Raw genomic sequence first — 20156 nt, forward strand, 5'->3', positions numbered from 1 at the left:
TTTTACAAAGAAATCACTGTGAATGCAGAACTTGGCCAGCTTTCATTCAATGCAATCAGGCACACAGCATGAAGCAAACTGACTTTGCTGCTATAATAGCTTTTTTCCCTCTCATACTTCAGCATCTGAAAATCTTCCAGTTCATTTTTAAGTAAGGAAATAAATAGGTGAGCCTCATATTATACACTAATGGTAGAGGTTTTAAGGATATTAAGGAAGGGAGATGGAAGAACCCTTTCTTAGTCCTCACACAAAAGAATTATGTCAAGTGATCAATTTGTACACTGGGGTGGGGCAAAACTAACAGCTCCAAAAATAAAGTAACCATTTCTAGCTATAATATCACACCACGGTTTTAAATGAAAGAGGAAACAGCTTAAAAGGGCCTTAAAGGAGAGAGGACAGCCTCTGGAGCAAAGCCTAGAAGTACATCCAGGCTGCAGTTATTAATATGGAGAAGAGGGGTGCTGAGGTTTTTCTTATTAACCAATAGAGAAATAAGAAAGTTATTAAAGCAAACACAGTAAGCTACCATCCTACATTTAAAACACCCAACACATTACTTCATGCTATCAGCTTTACTTTTCTTGTGTTAGAAGTCCAGTGATAACAGAAGACTTACTCTATCGATTATCTGCTTTATAGTGTGGAGACGAATAATGCCAGAACTACGTTGGTCAGAACCAGCATCTCTTGGTTCACTTTCTGGTAAAGAGGACACAGTAAAAATCTATGGTAAGTTTACAACATATTCTGCATTCCCTTCTTAAGACACAAACCATTTCATAGCTCAAGCTGTCAGTTCAGCTTGAAGACACTTCTGATCACATATCGTACATGAAAGTCTACCCACCATTATGGCCATAAAAATCACATCTTTACAAAAGCACTTACAAACAGGATAAGGTACAGAATTAAAATGAAATTTTAACTAGTATTTCTTCAGAGAATTACCAGCAGCAATGTAGCAGATCTTACATTTACTCTGTTCCTTTAAATTATCAATGTCATGTTAAATATGTTAACTAAAGAAATAATGTAGAAACAATCTAGCCAAAGAAAGCTGACTATTTCCTAGCTGCAGAAAAACCTGATCTCACACTTACTTGCAATTTGAAAGATATCTGGTTCTTCTCTAGCAAGTTTCTCCCGTGCAACATCAGCTATTGGACCAAAAATGGTTACAGGTCTGAGAAACCCAGCTAGAATTGAAGGAGAAAGAAAAGTCAAGATGTACCAATTGCTTAAACCAAATGCAAGATACACTTAACTACGCTGGCTTGTCCAAACCAAACCACACAAACCTGTAACGTGTGGTAAGAGTAAAGCCATACCTTCCCGAAGAACAACTCTTTCATAGGCAGGAAACTTGGTCTGAACAGGTTGGGCAGAAAGATCTTCTCTGCTTTTCCGGAGATTCCTTTTTGAGCTCCGCAAGCCTCGGAATCTCCAGAAGTCTGCTCGATCTCCTCCTGCTGTCTTTGGAAGCGTGTACTGTACACTAGCCAGCTGCTCAGCTCTAAGGTGACAACAAATCCCAGTTACCAAGCAGTCAGCTTCTGAAGTGATGCCTGACTTCAAGCAAGCTTACACTCTCAAAAAATCACAGCCACTGGCTGAAGCAAGCTTTTGTTGTATTATGAACTACAGAACAACCACTGAGCCTGGTACCACATTTCTAAAACTTATTATATCCTTGTCTTGAAAAGAAAGTTTATTCATGGATTGTGCAAAGTCAAATGCAAATCCACAGATATTTACTTCAGTATGTTTTACACTTTGTCACTTTTTCCTACTGAACCATGAACTTGTGTCCTGCAAAGAAGTCCAGTCATTCATTATACAGATAGCATTTAACATTGTGGGTTTGCATCAGCAATTTAACTATTGCAGGGTCGTACCTGTTTTTGTTAGGTATGATACCTCTTTCCACTTCCTTGTGGTTCTTCCCAATGCGGATGGCCAGCCATGAGCCCAGTTTGCCGTTGTACAGAGTGTCCACCACCCGGAACACCTCACCTTTATTGAAACTTAGTCCATAAGGAGATTCCTTCTCATATTCAAAGTGAGTTCTGATATAGAAAGAATCCCCTACATCAGACTCAACAATGCGACGATAAACTGAAAGAAAGAAAAGAAATCCCCAAATATCAAGTGTTACATAAGTTCAAGTGATGTTATAATGTAACAAGAACTACACAAAGCAATGTCTCACCTTAATTCTCCTTGTTCTAAATGTACATTACTTCAAGAAGCCTTAATGTCTCAGAGCTGCTCTATTTTAAGCAGCATAACTAATTATAGTAAACTCTCCTAAAATAAATTCAACTTTTATAGTCAAAAATTTGATCCAAGTGCAAGCTTACTTCGTTTGCCCTGGAAGGAATTAATCCTGAGGAAAGAAGTTTGCATGTACAAACGCACCAGCGTAATCACTCATTTTCAATGGCATAACTACAACTGACCCTTCTGCTTCCCCCAAGGATAATGCCAGACGTTACTTAGGTGGAAAAGGTTCTTTCTGAAGAGCAATTTTTTGTTTGGGATTTTGTTTGTTTGTTTAGGGGAGTGTGGGTGTGTGCATACTGGCATCCTATCACTCTCTACTCCATTTGTAGTGGCCACCTAACCCAAAGCCAAAAGGACTTCATAGTCTAAGGTGCCAATTTCCTGCAAGCCAGCAGTTAGTTATTGTTCACTAGGCTTATTGGTGCTCTTCTAAGCAGTCTACTACATCACTTCCAATATACAAATATTTACCATCTTTTTTCTTCTGTGCCAAAATGGTTACTTCTTCGCCTTTAGGAAGATCAAGCAGAAAAAGGACAGCTTCCTCTCTGATGATATTTGTGAAATCTACATTATTTACCTGGTATCAATGAAGCAAACAGTTTGATTAAGCACATGACATTACTACAGAGATTTAATTATACAATAGTGAAACTCAATCTATAGCTAGGATTTTTTTCTTACTCAATTTCATATATACCAAGTGCATGTATTTCTTGTACCTCTAGAGTCCCACTTTATTTCTCAGTAAAAGCACAGCTTCCAGGATAATAGGCAGCTGTTCATTTTACACTCATTATGGAGCACTGATATACATCAGTAGCCCACAGAGCACTCTGACAATTCAGTCACCCAGCATGAAATCAAACAACTTTATCAACTGAATTAGTCTACAAAATTTAATGTAGAAAACTTACTAACCTTCCTAGCAACAGTACAGTAAAAAGAGATTTTGCTCCTAGTAAGTAATGTAATAAATACATACAGAAAAAAAGTGTATGAACTACAAAGGCAAAATACTCAATCCTACAGAAAGAAAACCTTCTCTGGTACAACAAAACATTTGTATTGTTAACAGTTTTGACATACCCTGAGAATCTGGTCCCCTTCCTCTAATCCTTCTTTTGCTGCAGGGCTGTCTTCCAGAACACCAGCTACAAATATGCCAACATCATTGCCACCTGCTAGTCGCAAGCCCACACTATCTCCTTTTCTGAATTTTACCAGTTTCATGCTTGGCCTAGAAATTTAGAAAATAACCTACTTACTAGTGCAATAGCATAAAATATCCTGGTAAATTAAACATGTAAAGAAGTAATCTGCTTGTTAGTCAATTACTGGATATTTTGCTATACATACCATTAACTGTTTATCAACTGCAGCATTACAACATGCTCAACAGCAGCTCCAAAAAACCCACCTGCATGGACATGTTTAGTATGGTTGGTTTGTCTTACACTCATAGTGTTTATGTGAGACACTGACACTCTCTTCCAAAACATTTTTCCTTTTAAAGAGTTGTGCTTGCATACAGATCTATTTTGGCTCTGAAGAGATCAAGATGAATTTGAAGTCAAACCAAACCAAAATCTATTCTCACGTACACTAATGTCCATAAAGGAGATCCCAGCTGAAGTAGACTTATTTCCATGCTGGAAATGGCACATTTCTGCAGTAACCTTTATTCACTGCTCTCCAATTACTATGAAAGGTAAAGAATATACTACAGTAACTTTCCTCTCTTTGGAGATGGGGACAGAAAGGAGGAGTGAGAGTGCCCAGGCACAGACAAACCAGCAAATCCTTTCCACTGGTTCGAAGGGCTAATTTCCATAGACATGAATAGACTTTAAAGTGGTGTATTACACAATGTAAGTGCCAACAGGGCTCAGGAATAAACCTCATGTCTTCATCTTATTACTTATGAACAGAAGGCTCAGGACAGGATACAGGACATGGTATCAGAGCACAGAGAGAGGTTATTGACCACACAGGATAGAAGTTTGGTTTGCTGGAGAACCAGGCAGGTTCAAGCAGTTCAGAGATACGTTACCGAAGCATTCCATCTTCATGGGTTGAGTTGGGTAAAGGACCATCAGAGGGACTGACTGGCAAATCCACATCTGGCTGACCTCCTTGTGCATACACTGGCTTTGGTTCTATTGAAATACCAAAGATTTCCAATGTCCATTTGGTCATTTAAAGATGAAAATGTGAAGTTGAACTTCATTAAGACTTAGTTAATGATGTCTTCAGTAGCCTTTCCTCTACCCCACTTAGATCCACTTAGACTTAGACTTAAAAGTAACGTGCTAGAAAATTTACAACAGAAGACACTCTCATCATTCCATTCAGAGCAGTGTGATTACTGGCCTGTTTACTACAGCAAAGATTCCCAAACTTCCTTTGCACTTCATGAAGAACTCTGAGCACTGCAAAAGAAGGCTTCATGCTCCTAAGACCATTTTCAACCAACCCTTCTAACCTTGACCTCTGACCTAGCTCCTTCATTTTCCATTGATTCTCTTCCCATTCATGCAAGAATAGAATATTTCTCCTTCCCCACCAACCAACAAAACCCCCACACTATTTATCACTTGTTTGGTCACTCTCAGACCAATTATCAGTACATCATTTTGAATTAAGAACCATCTTAAGGGCCACCTATCTGGCTGGATTGGCATTATGCCAGTTACTAATCTTCAGTATCTCACAGAAATGCAGAATTCATCTCTCTAATCTCACTACCACATCCTGTTCTATCTTGGCAAATATAAATTACTTAATTTGCCTTTCTTCATAACACTGCTGTAAAAGCTCACCTCTTATGACCATCTTTTTAATAATGGCTGCTGTATCAGAAGAACTACTGTTCTTATTTTCAAGATCTTTCAGAGTCTATCATCATAAAACCCTTGCAATTCTCCACTAATCTACTGACTACGACATGCACAAGTGTCACTGCTCATCCCTTAGGTGCTCAAATATTTTCAAGCTTGAATGTGCTTTCTCTCATTTCACCCAGCCTTTCAGTAACAGCTCCCTCTAAACCATCTGCACAGCTCCTCTCTCCACTTGTAATTTCACTGAAGTGCCTCAGTCTGTAAACAAAAATCTTGGAAGTGCCAGCCTGCCCGGAACAGTGTCCTGTATCATCTTTTGTTTGTTTTTTTCTTTTTTACACCATCTGGCTTTTATCTGCTGCCATTTAGCTTATCCTTCCCTTCTGGGAAAAAGGAATGAGATTTTGCTCTGCTTTGATTAGCTGTACTGCACTTGTTAACCTGCCTTCTTGGTCCATGACTGTAGTGAAGTGCTACATGAACAAAGCATTTTGGAGTGTTTTGAGTTGTATCTTGGGAACTGTAGCTCTAAACAGGCTTAACTACATGGCTTTTATAAAGATAGTCTGCTACAGTACCCGTAAGAACACACTTACTGCTGAACACTCAGAAAAGAAATGACAGACTTTAACCTTGCCTGAGAAATCAGTACAAAACTCTTTACAACCATCACTTATAACTACAACCCCAAACACTGAAATCTGACCCCTACATAATGACAGACGCCACAACTTAGGTTTTCAGGACCAAAACTCCTAAGATATAAATGGGATTACGGTTACAAAGACTGTCTGTGTTCAGAAATAAAAATAACTAGGACTTGGTCTGTTTTAGGACTTGAAAGTCATTCTACAAATATGCAACAGCATTAAGTCTTTACTGGTCATCCATTCTCAACAACATGCATAATTAATATATTTTAATATGTTTACCTGGGAGTGGTGGAGTTTGTTTTTCAGTTCTTTCAACTGTCACCTCTTCCACAGTTTTAGAAATATCATCTGCATTCTTTAGAGGTGTAGAGACAGCTCCTGGTTTAGTTACTCTCTCATCTTCTCTGCTTCGATGACTATATTAGAGAAAAAGATTCCACTCTGCATACAGAACTGCTTCTATGATCTCAGGCTACTAAGACTAAGAATAAATACTTCCATTCATCAAGTTGAGGATAAGGTATCACTATTATTATTATCACATTATTAATAGTTTTTACCATTTCTAAAGCCTGGTGTTTTGTCCCTAATAACACATTAACAAAGGACGTCCCTGGACATGGCAGTTAAGGGAGCAGCAGCACAGGGTGACACAGGCTGCTCTCTGCTTCAAGCACACAACTCACACACACGTGCTGTATATTCATAGATACATAAGGAACTGAGAAGCAAAGGGAAGAAGGAAGAAAATCCACTACAATGGTCATTTCCTCACCCCTTCCTATAGAAATCATGGATTTTTGGATTTAATTCTTCAGCTTTGCTGTGACCAGTTTATCTGCTCCTTTTTGTGTCGGCTGCCTTGAAACACAAGTGCTGCTGGTGTGGCACCTTTTGTTTTTGCAAAGCCCTGGCAAGGCCCACATAAATATGTTCCTTATTTCTCATCTCATCAGAGGGGATAAGGCCTTCAATTCACACCTATGACAAGAGGGGAGTGCTCCTCATCCAAGCATTTTACTCAAAAGACAATTTGTTGCTTCTAATGCATTTCTGACACACACTTGGAGTGCAAACTGAAGTAACTGAGGACAAGTTAAACTAAGTTCTTGTTTTTTAATTATGAAAGCAAGGAAGATTCTACAGAATGCAATTTCTATTCCTTGAGTTCAAAAGATCAGGTATTCTTCTACTGTTGTACTGAGCTACGGCTACCAGCTGTACCACAGCAGAACTGAACATGTGCTGCATGTTGAAATGTTAACCACTACACTGCTATCTGATGAACACTAAATAATTTAATACAGTTGGAACAGATAAATATTAAGAATGAGCTAGAAAAATAAAGTTTTCTTCCTGGGAGTTGGCAAATAAGCAAGGATTTAAAGACTATTTCAAATAAGACAGACACAAATAGCAGCCTTTCATGTAATACCAGACTGATTTGCCAAGAAGGGGAGGAAAAAGGTGTCTTGTCTTCTCAAGGATACCAGTGGCTTGCTCAATAGGTACAAGCCCATCTGCTCTCATAAAGGAGAGATCTGTACTGGAAGGAAAAGAGAGAAGTTCTGCTCATCTACCGACAGCTAGATGGTGCTGCTGGGCAATAATGAGCACCACTGCCCAGAAAGCACAAATGGATCAAATCCCCATCATACAGAATTAACACTGTTAAGATCCTGATCAGAAATAATGCTTCAAGAGTTGGAAATATCACTTCAGAAAACAGATTCCAGCCAGTCTTCTCATCCGAGACATGCAGTAAAGACGAAATTACAAAAATCGAAACACAAGTAGAATGGGCTTTCCTGAGGCAAAATGAAGTTTAAAGCTTAGCTATTCAGCCAAGACATACTACAACTTCTCAGTGCATTCCTCTGCCAGGTTTAAAACCATGTGCCTGAAGGCAGCCAAACAGAACACAGAGAAGTGCTCCACTCACAACAGAGTGTGAAGAGAATCACTCTTGAATGACTGGCATCTTGTTTTAAGTCATTGATAGAAACAAGCACAGTAGTTTAATTTTTAAAATCTCTATTTATGCCTCTTTTTATCCAGATAAAGTCCCTTTTGGAGGCTCCCACGGTTGATTAAAAGGATGCCAAAACCACTATGTGTAACAAAATGAAAAAAAAGCATTTATCCTTCTATTTCATTCCCAAACATCACTGATGGACATTTTCTTATTCCTCTTTTGGATATCCAGTTTAGGTGCATAAAGCTAGACAGTAGCAGACCAAAACATGACTGAACTGGTCACTCCCTCAAAAACAGTTCCCGGCTTGTTAAAATCAGATACATATATTTAGCTAGTTAAATGAATGCTAAGTGTCCTAGAAACAAAAAACTTCTGTACTGTTGTAAGCTGCAGCTAATTCCACTCCCCAGAGATTTCTGGATAATGAGCACTAGTTAATAAGACACTACAGTAAATTTCCCCATGAGACCTCTTTACTAAGTGGTAGATGTTTCCAAGCATCTCCTAACATTTGAAAGGAACATTATTCCAAAGTAAGAGTATCTGTTTTGCTTGTTACTACACAAAGACAAAATTCATTTTAAGTTTCCTCTACACAGTCCAAACCCAGTGCTGCTTTGATTCCTGTACACATCAGGAGAATGCAGATGTGGAAGCTCTCACGAACAGTAACTAAAATACAGACACTGAAGGCACAGCACAAAATAATCAGGTGAGTATCTGAGGCAACAGGCTCCTGGGCTGCTGCTATGTGTGCAGGCAAATGCATCCTGCCAACTCAAAAGCCTGCAAAAGGTCAGGTCTACTCTACCTAAAACATGGAAGTTCAAATGGGAAAAAGTTGATAGAACAGAAAGGAAACATCAGAAAAGCAGGGGAGTAGATTTTTTTACCTTGACTTTGCTTGAACTGTCCAGTAAGCTCTGAATATTTCACATTACAAGACGATACAGGAAAGAACTTGATGCCACCACTGGTTCCAGGTGAGGGAAGCTTGTTAAAAAGTGACAGCTGCACTTCCCAAGGGACGGCAGTGCTGTTCCCTGTGTGCACCGTGCCACTATTGTTTAACATCTGTGCTGTGCCAGGGCCCCCTTTACCTCACTTCCTCTCCCCGACGTTTTTTCAAAGTGTGCTTAACAGAAACATTTTTAAATTACAAAACACAATCAGCCTCATGTTAGTGCTGTTACTGAAGAACAAGAGATGACCTGCAACACACAATGTTTGTCTCTACAGAAAATTATGGAATATAGGAACCTGCAGGCTCTTCCCAAGGGTGTTTTTAGCACATCTCAAATCCTTTAGCATAAGAAGAGTAAGAGCAAAGTAGATCTCCTAAAGACATTCAAATTAGGGCTGATTTTTATCTTATATTCTAGTTTTTCAGCTTATTTTGAAAATGGACAGAACAACCAATCTCTTGTACTACATATAAATTGACAATGGTATTACAGAAGTCAGCCTCATCCATCCAGAAATAATGATGATCTCTACAGTGATTTCTTCAAGCGACCACATCTTTCTTGCTGAGGCTGAAGTGTGAAATATATCAGAGGATGTTTTTGCTATTCCTGCCTGGGTGAGGAAGTCAGCACAGGAGACAGAGCTCCCAAGCAGGAGTTCTTTCAATTAGTAAAGCACAGCCCAGAGATATCATCTGGCAGGTTTGGCAGCACCTGGCTTGAAATGCCAGTCTTTAGGATGGATCACATCAAAAGCTTCCCCAGCTCCACAGCTGCTTAGTGCCAGCAGAAAGCCCAGATAGCTAAGAAAGGATAAGTGATACTTGTCCTGAGGTATTCTCCAGCTTAGGTGCACAGACCTCTTTTGCTCATTCTAGCTTTTTAAGGATAACTCTTCATAGGTTATACAAAGCACAATTACCCTTTCTGTTAGTAAGTCAAGAAAAATATTTTAGAATTTGAGTTTTTAAAAAACTGAGAGACATCTGTGAACTTTCTTTAGACTAAAGAAAACTCAAGCACTATTTAACACTTTGACAGAATGATCAAACAGCAATGGAAATCCTAAATCCAGGAACATTACACTCAGCCTGATGTCCCTACCAGTGAGGGAGACTGAAAGGTGGACAACACTGGAGACCCTGCCAGACCCCAAAGTAACACTGAGGCAGATCTGTTAGCAGACTTGAGTACTCTGGTGCACACAGAGAAATGTCAATCTGTACTAAAGCTTGTACCAAAGGACTAAGAGGATTCCCCTGGAATTTCCCTCCTCATTAACATACAAACACTTGGCAGAACAGTGTCTAAATAAAGACTCATTATCTTCAGTACATTTCTAATGTCCTCCTTAAGCTTAGTTGGAGGACTTCTTGCCCATTTCTTCCTCAGCCCTTTCTCAAGCCTTTTTCTTCCTCCAGATTTTCCACCAAACTCAAAAAAGAATAAGCAGTTAACAACTAATTTGATCTTACAGAAGATTTAAACTTGCACAAACAACCATTACAAAGAGAAGTTGCTCTCAGCATGTTTTTCTTTACGTGGCTCAGGGCCCAGATTTTGTGATCTTGAAAGGGACGTGTCGCACAGGAAGCCAAGCCATGCCAAAGGAGCTCCTGCTCATAAAGAAGATATAACGGATGCATTCAGAGTCGAGATAACTTCAAAGTTCCCTCTCGGGGAGGATTTGATTCTTCCAACAGTTTGGTCTACAGGGAGGAAGTGACCACCTACCTAAACCACTGCAATAGCACAGGAAAGCACTAACACAAGGCTCAGTCAGTCACAGTTCCAGCTCAGACAGATTTTGGGTTTGTTTCTCTCTCCACAAGCCCTATCAGCCTTCACTAGAAATGCATGTCAAGACATACAATTTCAAAATATGACAGAGATCTCACAACCTTCACAATCAAAGCCCTGCCTCTGGGATCCTGCTTTAAAGATTTTTCCATTAATGTGGTTCCTGCTTGAAAACAAGCTCTCATGCCTCGTGGTCCCTCTGAACAATGCACACGAAAGAAGCAAAAGTGTCTGTAACCCATAACCCCAAGCAGGTGTACATGCAGGTACAATCTCTCTTGCTCTTGCACTGATCTTTAAAAGACTCTAAAAGCCTTGAAAGTGTGTTATTTTCCCCTTGGACAAACCAATTTTATTAATAAGCAATCCAGCATATCGTTAATGAAACAGCCAGCTGCAATTTGTTTTTTCCAGAGTTTTTGAACAGCATCTAAAAAATCCTCTGATAGAGGCTCTAAATTTGGAATTTGCACAGATCAATTCTAATTTCTGCTCTATTGTATTATGAACAGTCAGAAGAGAAACTTTTCCCTTTCAAATATTGAATAGAATTTGAAGTCCAACACTGAAACACTATTTCAATAAATAAGAGTGTCTATTTCCAAACTGTGGAAATGCAAAACTGGGCAGATTTATTATTCAGGACTGAAGTTTCATATGGCAGGAGAACAAATTCCAAACCATACAGTACATTACTTGTCTCTGAATTCATATAAGATTAGACTTGTGTACTGAAGAATTATAATCAATTTTCCATTACCAAGCTCAAATATTAAAGAGTAGAGTGTAAAAGCTAAAGCTGCTGTGTAACACACCTTGTTTTGTGGAACTAACTGTATTCAGAAACATAAGACAATCCCTATGCCTAAACAAAACAAGATTTCAACAAGTTTACCCAGGCTGGACATGCAACAAGAACTGTCCTACAGGTCATCTGAAATCTCCTCACAGCTAACTGCTTTCTAAAACCAAAATACAACTACACATTTTTCAGTAACACATATTGCTATCAAACTTGCATCGTCATTCATACAACCATGCTCTATGATTACGTTTAAAGAAGATATGACACTAAAGAAAGGTTCAGTTTCTCCTCAAGTCTAAAATATTTGGATCATAATTATCTGCAGCTCTTGAGACAAAGAATGTCACATTGCTGCTTCCACAGTTCTGCTTCACATTTGTTACACCATATAAATCCAAGCACTCCTACAACTTATATGTTACATTCAATATTTGATTTAAAAATAACACAATGCTGCCATCACCTGCCGTTGCTGGGCTGCTGTGGAGAATGTCTGGAATGGTCTGAAGGCTCTGACCTCTGGTCAGGAGATCGTGAACGACTGCGGCGGGGCCTGTCATGGGATCGGTTGGAATGATCTGATGCCAGCGACTGAATTTCTGAAATGTCTGTTAAATAAAAGTTGTTTTCTCATGAAATGACTGTAATTTAAATGGCGGCATGACCTGCTTAAATGGGAATAAGCTTTTGCAGAGAATTTTTATGAAGATGTTAAATCTATGCTTATCATTACACAAAAAACAAACTTAATATTCCTGAAAGAAGCCACAAGAATAGGGACTGTATCTTTTTCTCCACTTTTTTGAAATGTGGTTTTTGAAGGTGTGGATTTCAATCACATTCAAACAAAAGTTTACCCATATTACAACCTTACTCCTAACTCTTCTCCTCCCCACCCTCTCAATCCCACTTAGGTATTTCTCACCCTGCCAACACAGGGAGTTTTGTCCCCTTTAGAAATCAAGTTTTTATACTCACCGTCTCTTTCTGAAGCATTAGCAGAATGAATACTGTCAGAAAGATCAGGGACATTCAACAGTGTGGCTCGTTCATCTCGCTGAACAACCATCTTCAATTTGCCTTTTGACCTTTCTATTAATGTTTTGGCATCTGCTAAGGACATATTTTCCGTCACCGTGCCATTTATCTGGAATAGAGCAGGAAAAAGGAACAGATACAAACTTATTAAAAAAGCCCGGTGAATCTCTGGTGAAAAGAGTGGTGTTCCGTTGGATGGTATTTAGAAAGAGTTAAAATATTTATCAAATTACCATAGTACAATGGAAGACCATTGGGCTCATCCAAAATACTGCATAATATAGAAAATTATTTTCAACTTTCAAAGTCAAAGCCTCTAGCACCAGTACAAAATATGTAAAAGATTAGTTATATTTTTTGAACCAGCGCTGTTATATTTAACAGAGCAAAGAATGGTTGATGTTCTGCACCAACACATCCACAGCACTATCTTGAAATAAAAATTGTTAGTATTAATTAAAAAAATCATAGAATGGCCTCAGCTGGAAGGGACCTCAAAGACCATCCAGCTCCAACCACCTTGCCATGGGACACATCGCACTAGACCAGGATGCTTAAAGCTCCATCCATTTGCCTTGGACACTGCCAGGGATGGGGCACAAAAATTAACCCCAGGTATAATTAGTTTTAAAAAAACTGAACCAAAAAAAAAATTACCTGAAGGCAAGTTTTAGTGTTGCACAGCAGCACAGCTCCATAACTTTACTTATTATTATTCTTATAACTAAGCAAAGCTTCATACTTTTTCAAACAGTCTTTATTATGTATTTACAGCGGGCATTATTTGTCTGAATAACACTTAGAAAATAATGCCAAAAAGGCTTAGTACTTTTCCTTTCCTTAGAGAAGTTGATTCATATTAAATTTGATCTCTGAAATAATTTAAGGAGAAGTGACACACCTTCTATTAACTATCATCATGTTACTGACATGGCCAGTTCTGGGCGGAGTTGCATCAGTGAGTTTTGCTTTAAACAACCACCACCACCATACACTGTACCTTCAGCACAACGTCTCCCTCCTGGATATTGCCATCTCTTGCTGCCAGGCTGTCCTGTGAGATTTCTTTCACAAATATGTGACTTGCCAACCGCAGACCATACTCTTTACAATAAAAGAAAAAAGAAAACTGATGAAGTGACAGTAGAAAAGAGGGAGGTATCTGGAGACTTACAACACTGCTTTATACAGCATTTACACAGGGAACACGAAGAGGAGAGTGAACAATGGGCTGGAGCAGAATAAGATAGAGCTTTATCATATATCAGTCTATTTTTCCAACACTGCCTATAATCAGAGCTGTTGTTCAGTCACTTAATTTAGATGCTACCTACAACTTTTCCTCTTCCAAACAAGACACCCACTACAGCCTCAGCTAAAGTGTCGGAATGTAGCTGCTGACTACCAGATGTTGGCTGCAGTTGGAATTTGTTTAGACTACATAATACTTTACCCTTAACTAAGCACACAGATTTTGGAATATGAAAAAGAGCACCAGAAATATAACAGCATTTTTTAAGTTTTGAGCCATCTACTGGTAAAATGGGCAAACTTATAACAGCAGTGTTCATTCAGCCCACACAGCCTTTAACACAACACTGAGAGAAGCAGCTGGCCTTTAAAAGCACAAGTTTTAGCAAGAGATGTACCCACAATTACCTTCATTTTTCCTGGATTTCACCAGTGTGACTTTGGTGGGTTTTGCAGGCTGGCTGGAGGTGACAGACCTCCTGTCTGACCTGGGAGACAAACTCCTCTCCCTGCTGGCGCTGCGATCCCTGACCCAGCTCTTCTCGTGCCTCCTGCTGGCACTGGGACCCCCCCGGCTGCTCCTGGGATCCCGGATTTCTTCATCGTAGCTGTCGTCCTCGTTTTCAGACACTGGTTCAGGGTCTGGTCGAGTCACTGGGATCTGAATTTTCTTCATCCTTCGGATAGTCTACAACCCAACAGCAGAGATCAGCCTCTGGCTGTGCAATGCTAATGGTGTTACTAAATGTCAGAAGCCAAGCTAAACCCAGCATTCAAAACATGCAGATGTAGTTTCGAATGCCCTGAATTGTTGCAACCTCATTATAAAATTATATCCTATTAATACAGGAGACTTATCAATACAGATTACTAGAAACCTGTTTTTGCAGTTCTTTTAGTCCTTTTTAATGTTTTTGTAGAAGAGGCAAAAGGGTAACAATCAACAGCCTTTGTAGCACAACAAAATATTCTGTCTTCAGAGCTGCATATTTGAACGCCTTCTTTGCTTAAAACCACAAAATCAGTTACTGGCACTGCTAAACCCCCTTTTTGCTAACATGTAATCTAGTGTATACTCAGTATGCTATTGACAGCAATTCTCCTCAACTCTGAAGTCTCCCAGTCTTCCAAGGAAACGTTTATGCAAGACATGGAGGAAGGGGAGCAGTTGCTCTGGAAGTTCAAAGTTGGTTTGTATAACTTAGACAGCTGCTTCCAGAACATGAGCTAGGCCTTGTTCAGAGATTTGTTTGCTGTGTAGTACAGAACCAAACCAAATTCCACCATAAAGTTTTCATTAATTATTTCTTTTCTACATAAATCTGCACACCAAATATTTAAGATACTGAAAGCCCTGCACAGCTTGCCACACATTGCTTTCTGCAAGCTTTAAAGAACTGCTGCCAAATCTACAAATGCAACACATGACACTTTTTTGTAACTGCATTAAAGCACACAAATGCACTAAAAATCTGTCAGCAGAAAAGCTTTTCTACAAGCCCTAGAAGTCTGTTTTCACTAATTAAGAAACTTCTAAACATTGTGCATTTTTTGTTCTATTTCTTTTTATAACAACCTCCAAATTTCTACAGAAAGCTGCATTACTACTGTTTGGTGATGATCTGTTCTACTTTGCAAAAGTTCAAAACCCAACCACTTATTCTAAGTCTACAAAATTACAGGAATTAAGGCAATTATACTTCATTTTGGCAAACTGTCTACTGAGCACAAAAAGAACTGTGTTAGTGCCTGAACAACTTGTCCTTTAGCATAGACCAGCCTTTAAAAAACTGAGTAAAAGTTCATCCAACAAAGTAAACAGATATTAAACAAAGCTGACCTGCCACCATTTGGCAATCTGAGAACTTTACCATAAAGAAAAGAAGTCTGAATTACCCCGTGCCACACTATGCAATCATCATCATTCACATTGCAAAAAACCTTTTGAGTGACCCACTTGATAAACATGCCTTGATTATCACTTAAACCTGAAACATCACACAGGTGTTATTCACATACCTTCACCATGCCTGTATTTTACAGCAAACATTTCACTATTCCACTTTTGCTCTATAACTATGGAACTTTAAATCTTCAAGACGTTCACTTACGATTTTGGCATTCTTCCCACTTTTCCTCAGCTGCTGAACAGCAAATGCATGCTCGACATTATCCATGGAAACTCCATTAACCATTGCAACACGGTCATTTTCTCTACATGAAAAACAGCACAATGAACAGTATAAACACTTTATGGTGAATAAGTGTCCCTGAGCAAACTGCCCGTATTACAAACCTACCACATCCAACAGTTACAGACAGACAACTTGAGACCAAAACCATTAGGGAGGTTAAGCTACCACTGACAAAGATGAATGCTCCCAAATCAGAACCCAGGTATAGATTGGCACTTACTGTAGCAGTCCCTCTGCTGGGCCTCCTTTCAGCACATCAGAAATAACTATTGATGTCTCACCACTCTGAAAGTGAGGATTGTCTCTTCCTCCAGATATTGCAATACCAAATCCAAATCCAGGGGCCTATAATGTAACAGGAGAAATATTTTTACTTCCTAATACCTAATGATCACAATTTGCATTCCCATGCCAAACACAAAAAGGTCCCACGACACAAATACAAATTTTTGAAAAAAAGCAGGATCAATGGACCAATAAATGCTATGCAATCCAGTAACAGGAGACAGATTAAAAATAAACACTTCTAAAATGCAGAGAGTTTTGGAGTTACTACCCAGTCTCTTCCAAGAGATTTGAGTTCTTATTTGCATTTTTATGGCCTAGACCTGAAGTGGTCATCAGCAAGACCTCAATCTTCAGTAAACACTCAGCTGCAACTCTGACTCAAACCCCTATATCATTTCCTGCAACACTTTCTTTGAGCTTTCCCATGATGGTATTCACCCAGCTCGACCTCACTTAGCTCAGGAACTGACAGGATTGCTGCACACTGTAGTATGACTGCAGGCTCAGTTCTTACGAATAATACCAAGATCACTTGTACCATTAAATACATCAAAACCTTGTCAGCACTTGCAAATCATCTGCATCTTAACAAAAGTAATTTGCTTCAATCTTTTCCCTCTAGGGTGACCTGCCACTACAGCAAGGTCAATGCCTCTGAAAAGTTATTCCTGTTAGATATTTCAAGATACAACAATGATGCTTACATTTCTGCCTGGAAGCAGCGAGGGTGGGAAATAAGCTTTCTAAATATAACCAAACTGCAAACCAGAAAGCTCTTTCATCATTGCCCAGAAAATATTTTGAGGATATTACCATTTAAATGCTGTATTTTACTGAAGAATTTATTCTGCAATTTTCAACTATGCAAAATGCAGTCACTGGATGGAAAAGCTCAGGTTTGGGACAATCTCACCCTTCTACTTCACACAGCACACACTTCCTGCTGGCAGACTTCACCTCCTCTTTTCCATACTTTTAAACAAACATGACCCAGCTTTAGCAAGGAGTTTCATAACCTTACAGTGACAGCAGAGGCAACATGGCAGTCTGCATGCGGCTGCAAGACACAAGATGTTCCATTTTTTGGCCATTAATTACTGCCCAAAACCAACTTGTTTCCTATTTCCTCCCAAAACAGAGGCCATAAAAAGATGTTTCAAATTTGCCTGTAAGCAGTAATAGGAACAGTATCAAAATTCAGATTTGGAGAGTCACTGTTTAGTCCATACTGTTGCCAAGAAGGAAGTTGGTCTAAGTATGGGGGACTGGGGAAGGGCACACCTTACTGCTTCTTTTACATCTATTTTAATTCATTAGAGGATGAATGGAATTCTTTGCAAAATGCATCCCAGAAAGATCAACCAGAAATCATGGCTGGGATGCAAGAATTAAGTGAAACTTGGTGCCATGAAGGAGGATATTCATGTCAAACTTCATTTAAATATTCTCTATCTTTCCTTCACCCTAAACAAAAATATTTTTTAAATTCTCCACTCATGGTAAGAAACACAAAAATCAGGCTAAGGGCAGCAGAAACTCACTATAAACCTTATCTTGCTGCTTGCCATACTACTTTTTAAAACTAGACTTGCAAATCAAATCACCAGTATGGAGATGACTGCATTTCATACTTTGATGCTCTCTTCCAGAAGCCCTGAAACAATGCAGTCTCATATACAGAGAGCAGTTAAAAGGGACTGCCAGTCAGAGTGTCTAGTAAGATAAATCAAGGTCTTCATAACACTACCAATTCAAAAATCAAATCCTAAATACTTCTGAAAATTTAAGAGGTCACTTAAACCTTCCAGTAAAAATCAGCCTACCTACTTTCCATTTTATCCTGCTGCCTACCATCATCTTGAAAGACAAGTGATTATCAGAACTGCTGATAACTCTGAAAACTGAGCCTAGCTCCTAGACATGTCTGCAAATAGGAAGATGTTGATCACTACAGATTATACAAGATACTAACATGTACCTTAAGTAAAACTGCATTAAAAAAAATCCTTGTATCAGAACTTCACCTGTCAGATGTTGTAGAAAAAACACACACAAAAAAAGAGCTGTACTATTCTACTTTCCCACAGTAATGCAGTGTGGGACAGGTAAAAAGGTAGATACATAGCTGGTTTCTGTGCTTTGGGGGAAGGACACACACCTACCACAGACACACAGAACTTAGCTCCAAGGAGAAAAAAAACCCCACCTGATATACAAAGTGCATGGTTCCTCCTTCAAGTATTTGGCAATTAAGTATATAAGCCTAGAAGTTCTCTCAATAAAAGATAAACTGTAGCTACCTGACAAGCTTTAACTGAATTTCAGGCTGTTACATTAAGTGTCAATTAAGAGTTAAGTAGCAGTCTCCTAAGAGTTAAATAGCAGTCCAGTCCAGGAAGCTGGAATGGAGGGAGAGAAAGGCAACAAAAACTCTTGGTGAGAAATTCCAGCCTCTACTTCCCAAAAAACTTCCTATTGAGTCTTTTGACAGTAGTGCTGGAATTCACCAGTAAATCCTCTTTCCAGTGTTAAGGATAATTCTAAGCACATATTTGTTTCATATTAGCAAAAGGGGTTTGGTTTTGTTATCTGGCAGATGGAAATAACTGTTTTTAATTGACTGAATTAATGTTACTGAAGTTATTAACAGTACATATCATCAGCTTTCAACACCTAAGTAAGATCTACTTAATCAGGTAACAAAATAGTCATACCACAATAGTGGGCAGAATTTTGGCACATGAAAGATCATAACCAAAATTATAATGAAATCATACCTTCACATCAATGCTATAAAAGAACTTCTGATTCTGCTGCAAGTGCAACCAAAAACAATATCTTTGGTTCCTACCAGTTATTTAAAAATTTGTTCAAGGTAGCACCATAATGCAGCATTTCATTATTTCTTTGCATGGACTCAAGATCTCACATCTGGTGTCACTGAAATTACTGTTCCAACTGGCCAGGAAAAGGTCCCTTTCAAGAGAAAATCAGCTATGACCAAGCCTACGAGCCAACCTTATATTACCAGGGCCTTTTTTGTTTGGTTTTGACTATAAAGTAGTACTGGTTTAATCAGCAATATGAGTAAAAACCTTAACTTTACAGAGATTACAGGGATAACTGGACAGCTTCAAAATGAAAACATAAAGGGCAATTAACTATATATAGAAATAACACCTCTTGCTTAAAAATTGTTGACCTAAAATCTGTTGGAAGCTTAAAGAGCAGACTAGCTAAACATCACCACACACTTTCATTTTTACTTACACTCTCCTTTCACATGTGGCTGCGGTCAGAGATGGGATACTTTGTCAGCCTTCTGGTAAAACTGCCTGTAACTGCTCCCTTCACAGAAGGGCACCTACCCAAACAGTTACTTTGAATCAACAACTTTAAACCCTTTAGAATCAACAGGTCTGACAGAGAATTAACATTCTATCTCACCAGCTGACCTACACACAGGCATTTCTGTCCAAGGTGCAATCATCCCCCAATGCTACACTTTTTAAATGCCTGTATTCGATGATGAATTGAAGGCAAATGGTATAACTTGCTCCCTTGAGACAACACTTCCACATCTCCCTGGTTTTGGGATGAACACAGCTATTTGGACCATGATTCCATGGCTGCTTTAATACCAAATTGCTGCCAGAAATGGCATCCTACCCTGCTCTGACTTTTCCTAAGCAATTAATTCCTTACTGATTCGCTTGTACAGCTTCACGATAGCTGCATCAGAACTGAAATTAATTTAGGAGCAACTCAAACAAGAGGAGTCAGTCTAAATGCAAAAGCAGTCTAGCTATTCACTGGTTCCCAGCACACATCCCTTTGTGCATCAGGCTACATCATTCTGACAGGGTACACATTCTGACCACCCAGATCCACTGCTTCCAGCCAGTGGTTTAAGAAAGTGGCAAGCAAGTAAGACAGTTTTGAATGCATTTATTTATATGCAATTACATTGTTTAATGTTCCTGCAAATAAAGTTTTAAAACTTCCAAGCATAGTTACAGCACTACCATGAATGAACACAGATTCCTACCTC

General features: G+C 39.0%; 1 protein-coding gene across 6 annotated transcripts in view; it reads right to left on the reverse strand.

The window, feature by feature from the left end:
* TJP1 (tight junction protein 1) overlaps positions 1 to 20156 on the reverse strand; it is a 158271-nt gene that overhangs the window by 19985 nt on the left and 118130 nt on the right. For all 6 annotated transcript variants that reach the window (XM_063413055.1, XM_063413052.1, XM_063413051.1 and 3 more), the window contains 14 exons: positions 16038 to 16162; positions 15734 to 15836; positions 14031 to 14310; positions 13372 to 13475; positions 12312 to 12480; positions 11797 to 11941; positions 6065 to 6201; positions 4343 to 4448; positions 3379 to 3529; positions 2761 to 2869; positions 1902 to 2121; positions 1335 to 1519; positions 1107 to 1202; positions 623 to 705 (listed from right to left, as the gene is read on the reverse strand). In XM_063413055.1, coding sequence (XP_063269125.1) covers positions 623 to 705; positions 1107 to 1202; positions 1335 to 1519; positions 1902 to 2121; positions 2761 to 2869; positions 3379 to 3529; positions 4343 to 4448; positions 6065 to 6201; positions 11797 to 11941; positions 12312 to 12480; positions 13372 to 13475; positions 14031 to 14310; positions 15734 to 15836; positions 16038 to 16162 — 2013 coding nt within the window. The remainder of the gene's footprint in view (positions 1 to 622; positions 706 to 1106; positions 1203 to 1334; positions 1520 to 1901; positions 2122 to 2760; positions 2870 to 3378; positions 3530 to 4342; positions 4449 to 6064; positions 6202 to 11796; positions 11942 to 12311; positions 12481 to 13371; positions 13476 to 14030; positions 14311 to 15733; positions 15837 to 16037; positions 16163 to 20156) is intronic.

Source organism: Prinia subflava, chromosome 15 (genome assembly GCF_021018805.1).
Source record: "Prinia subflava isolate CZ2003 ecotype Zambia chromosome 15, Cam_Psub_1.2, whole genome shotgun sequence".
Classification (NCBI taxonomy): Eukaryota; Metazoa; Chordata; class Aves; order Passeriformes; family Cisticolidae; genus Prinia; species Prinia subflava.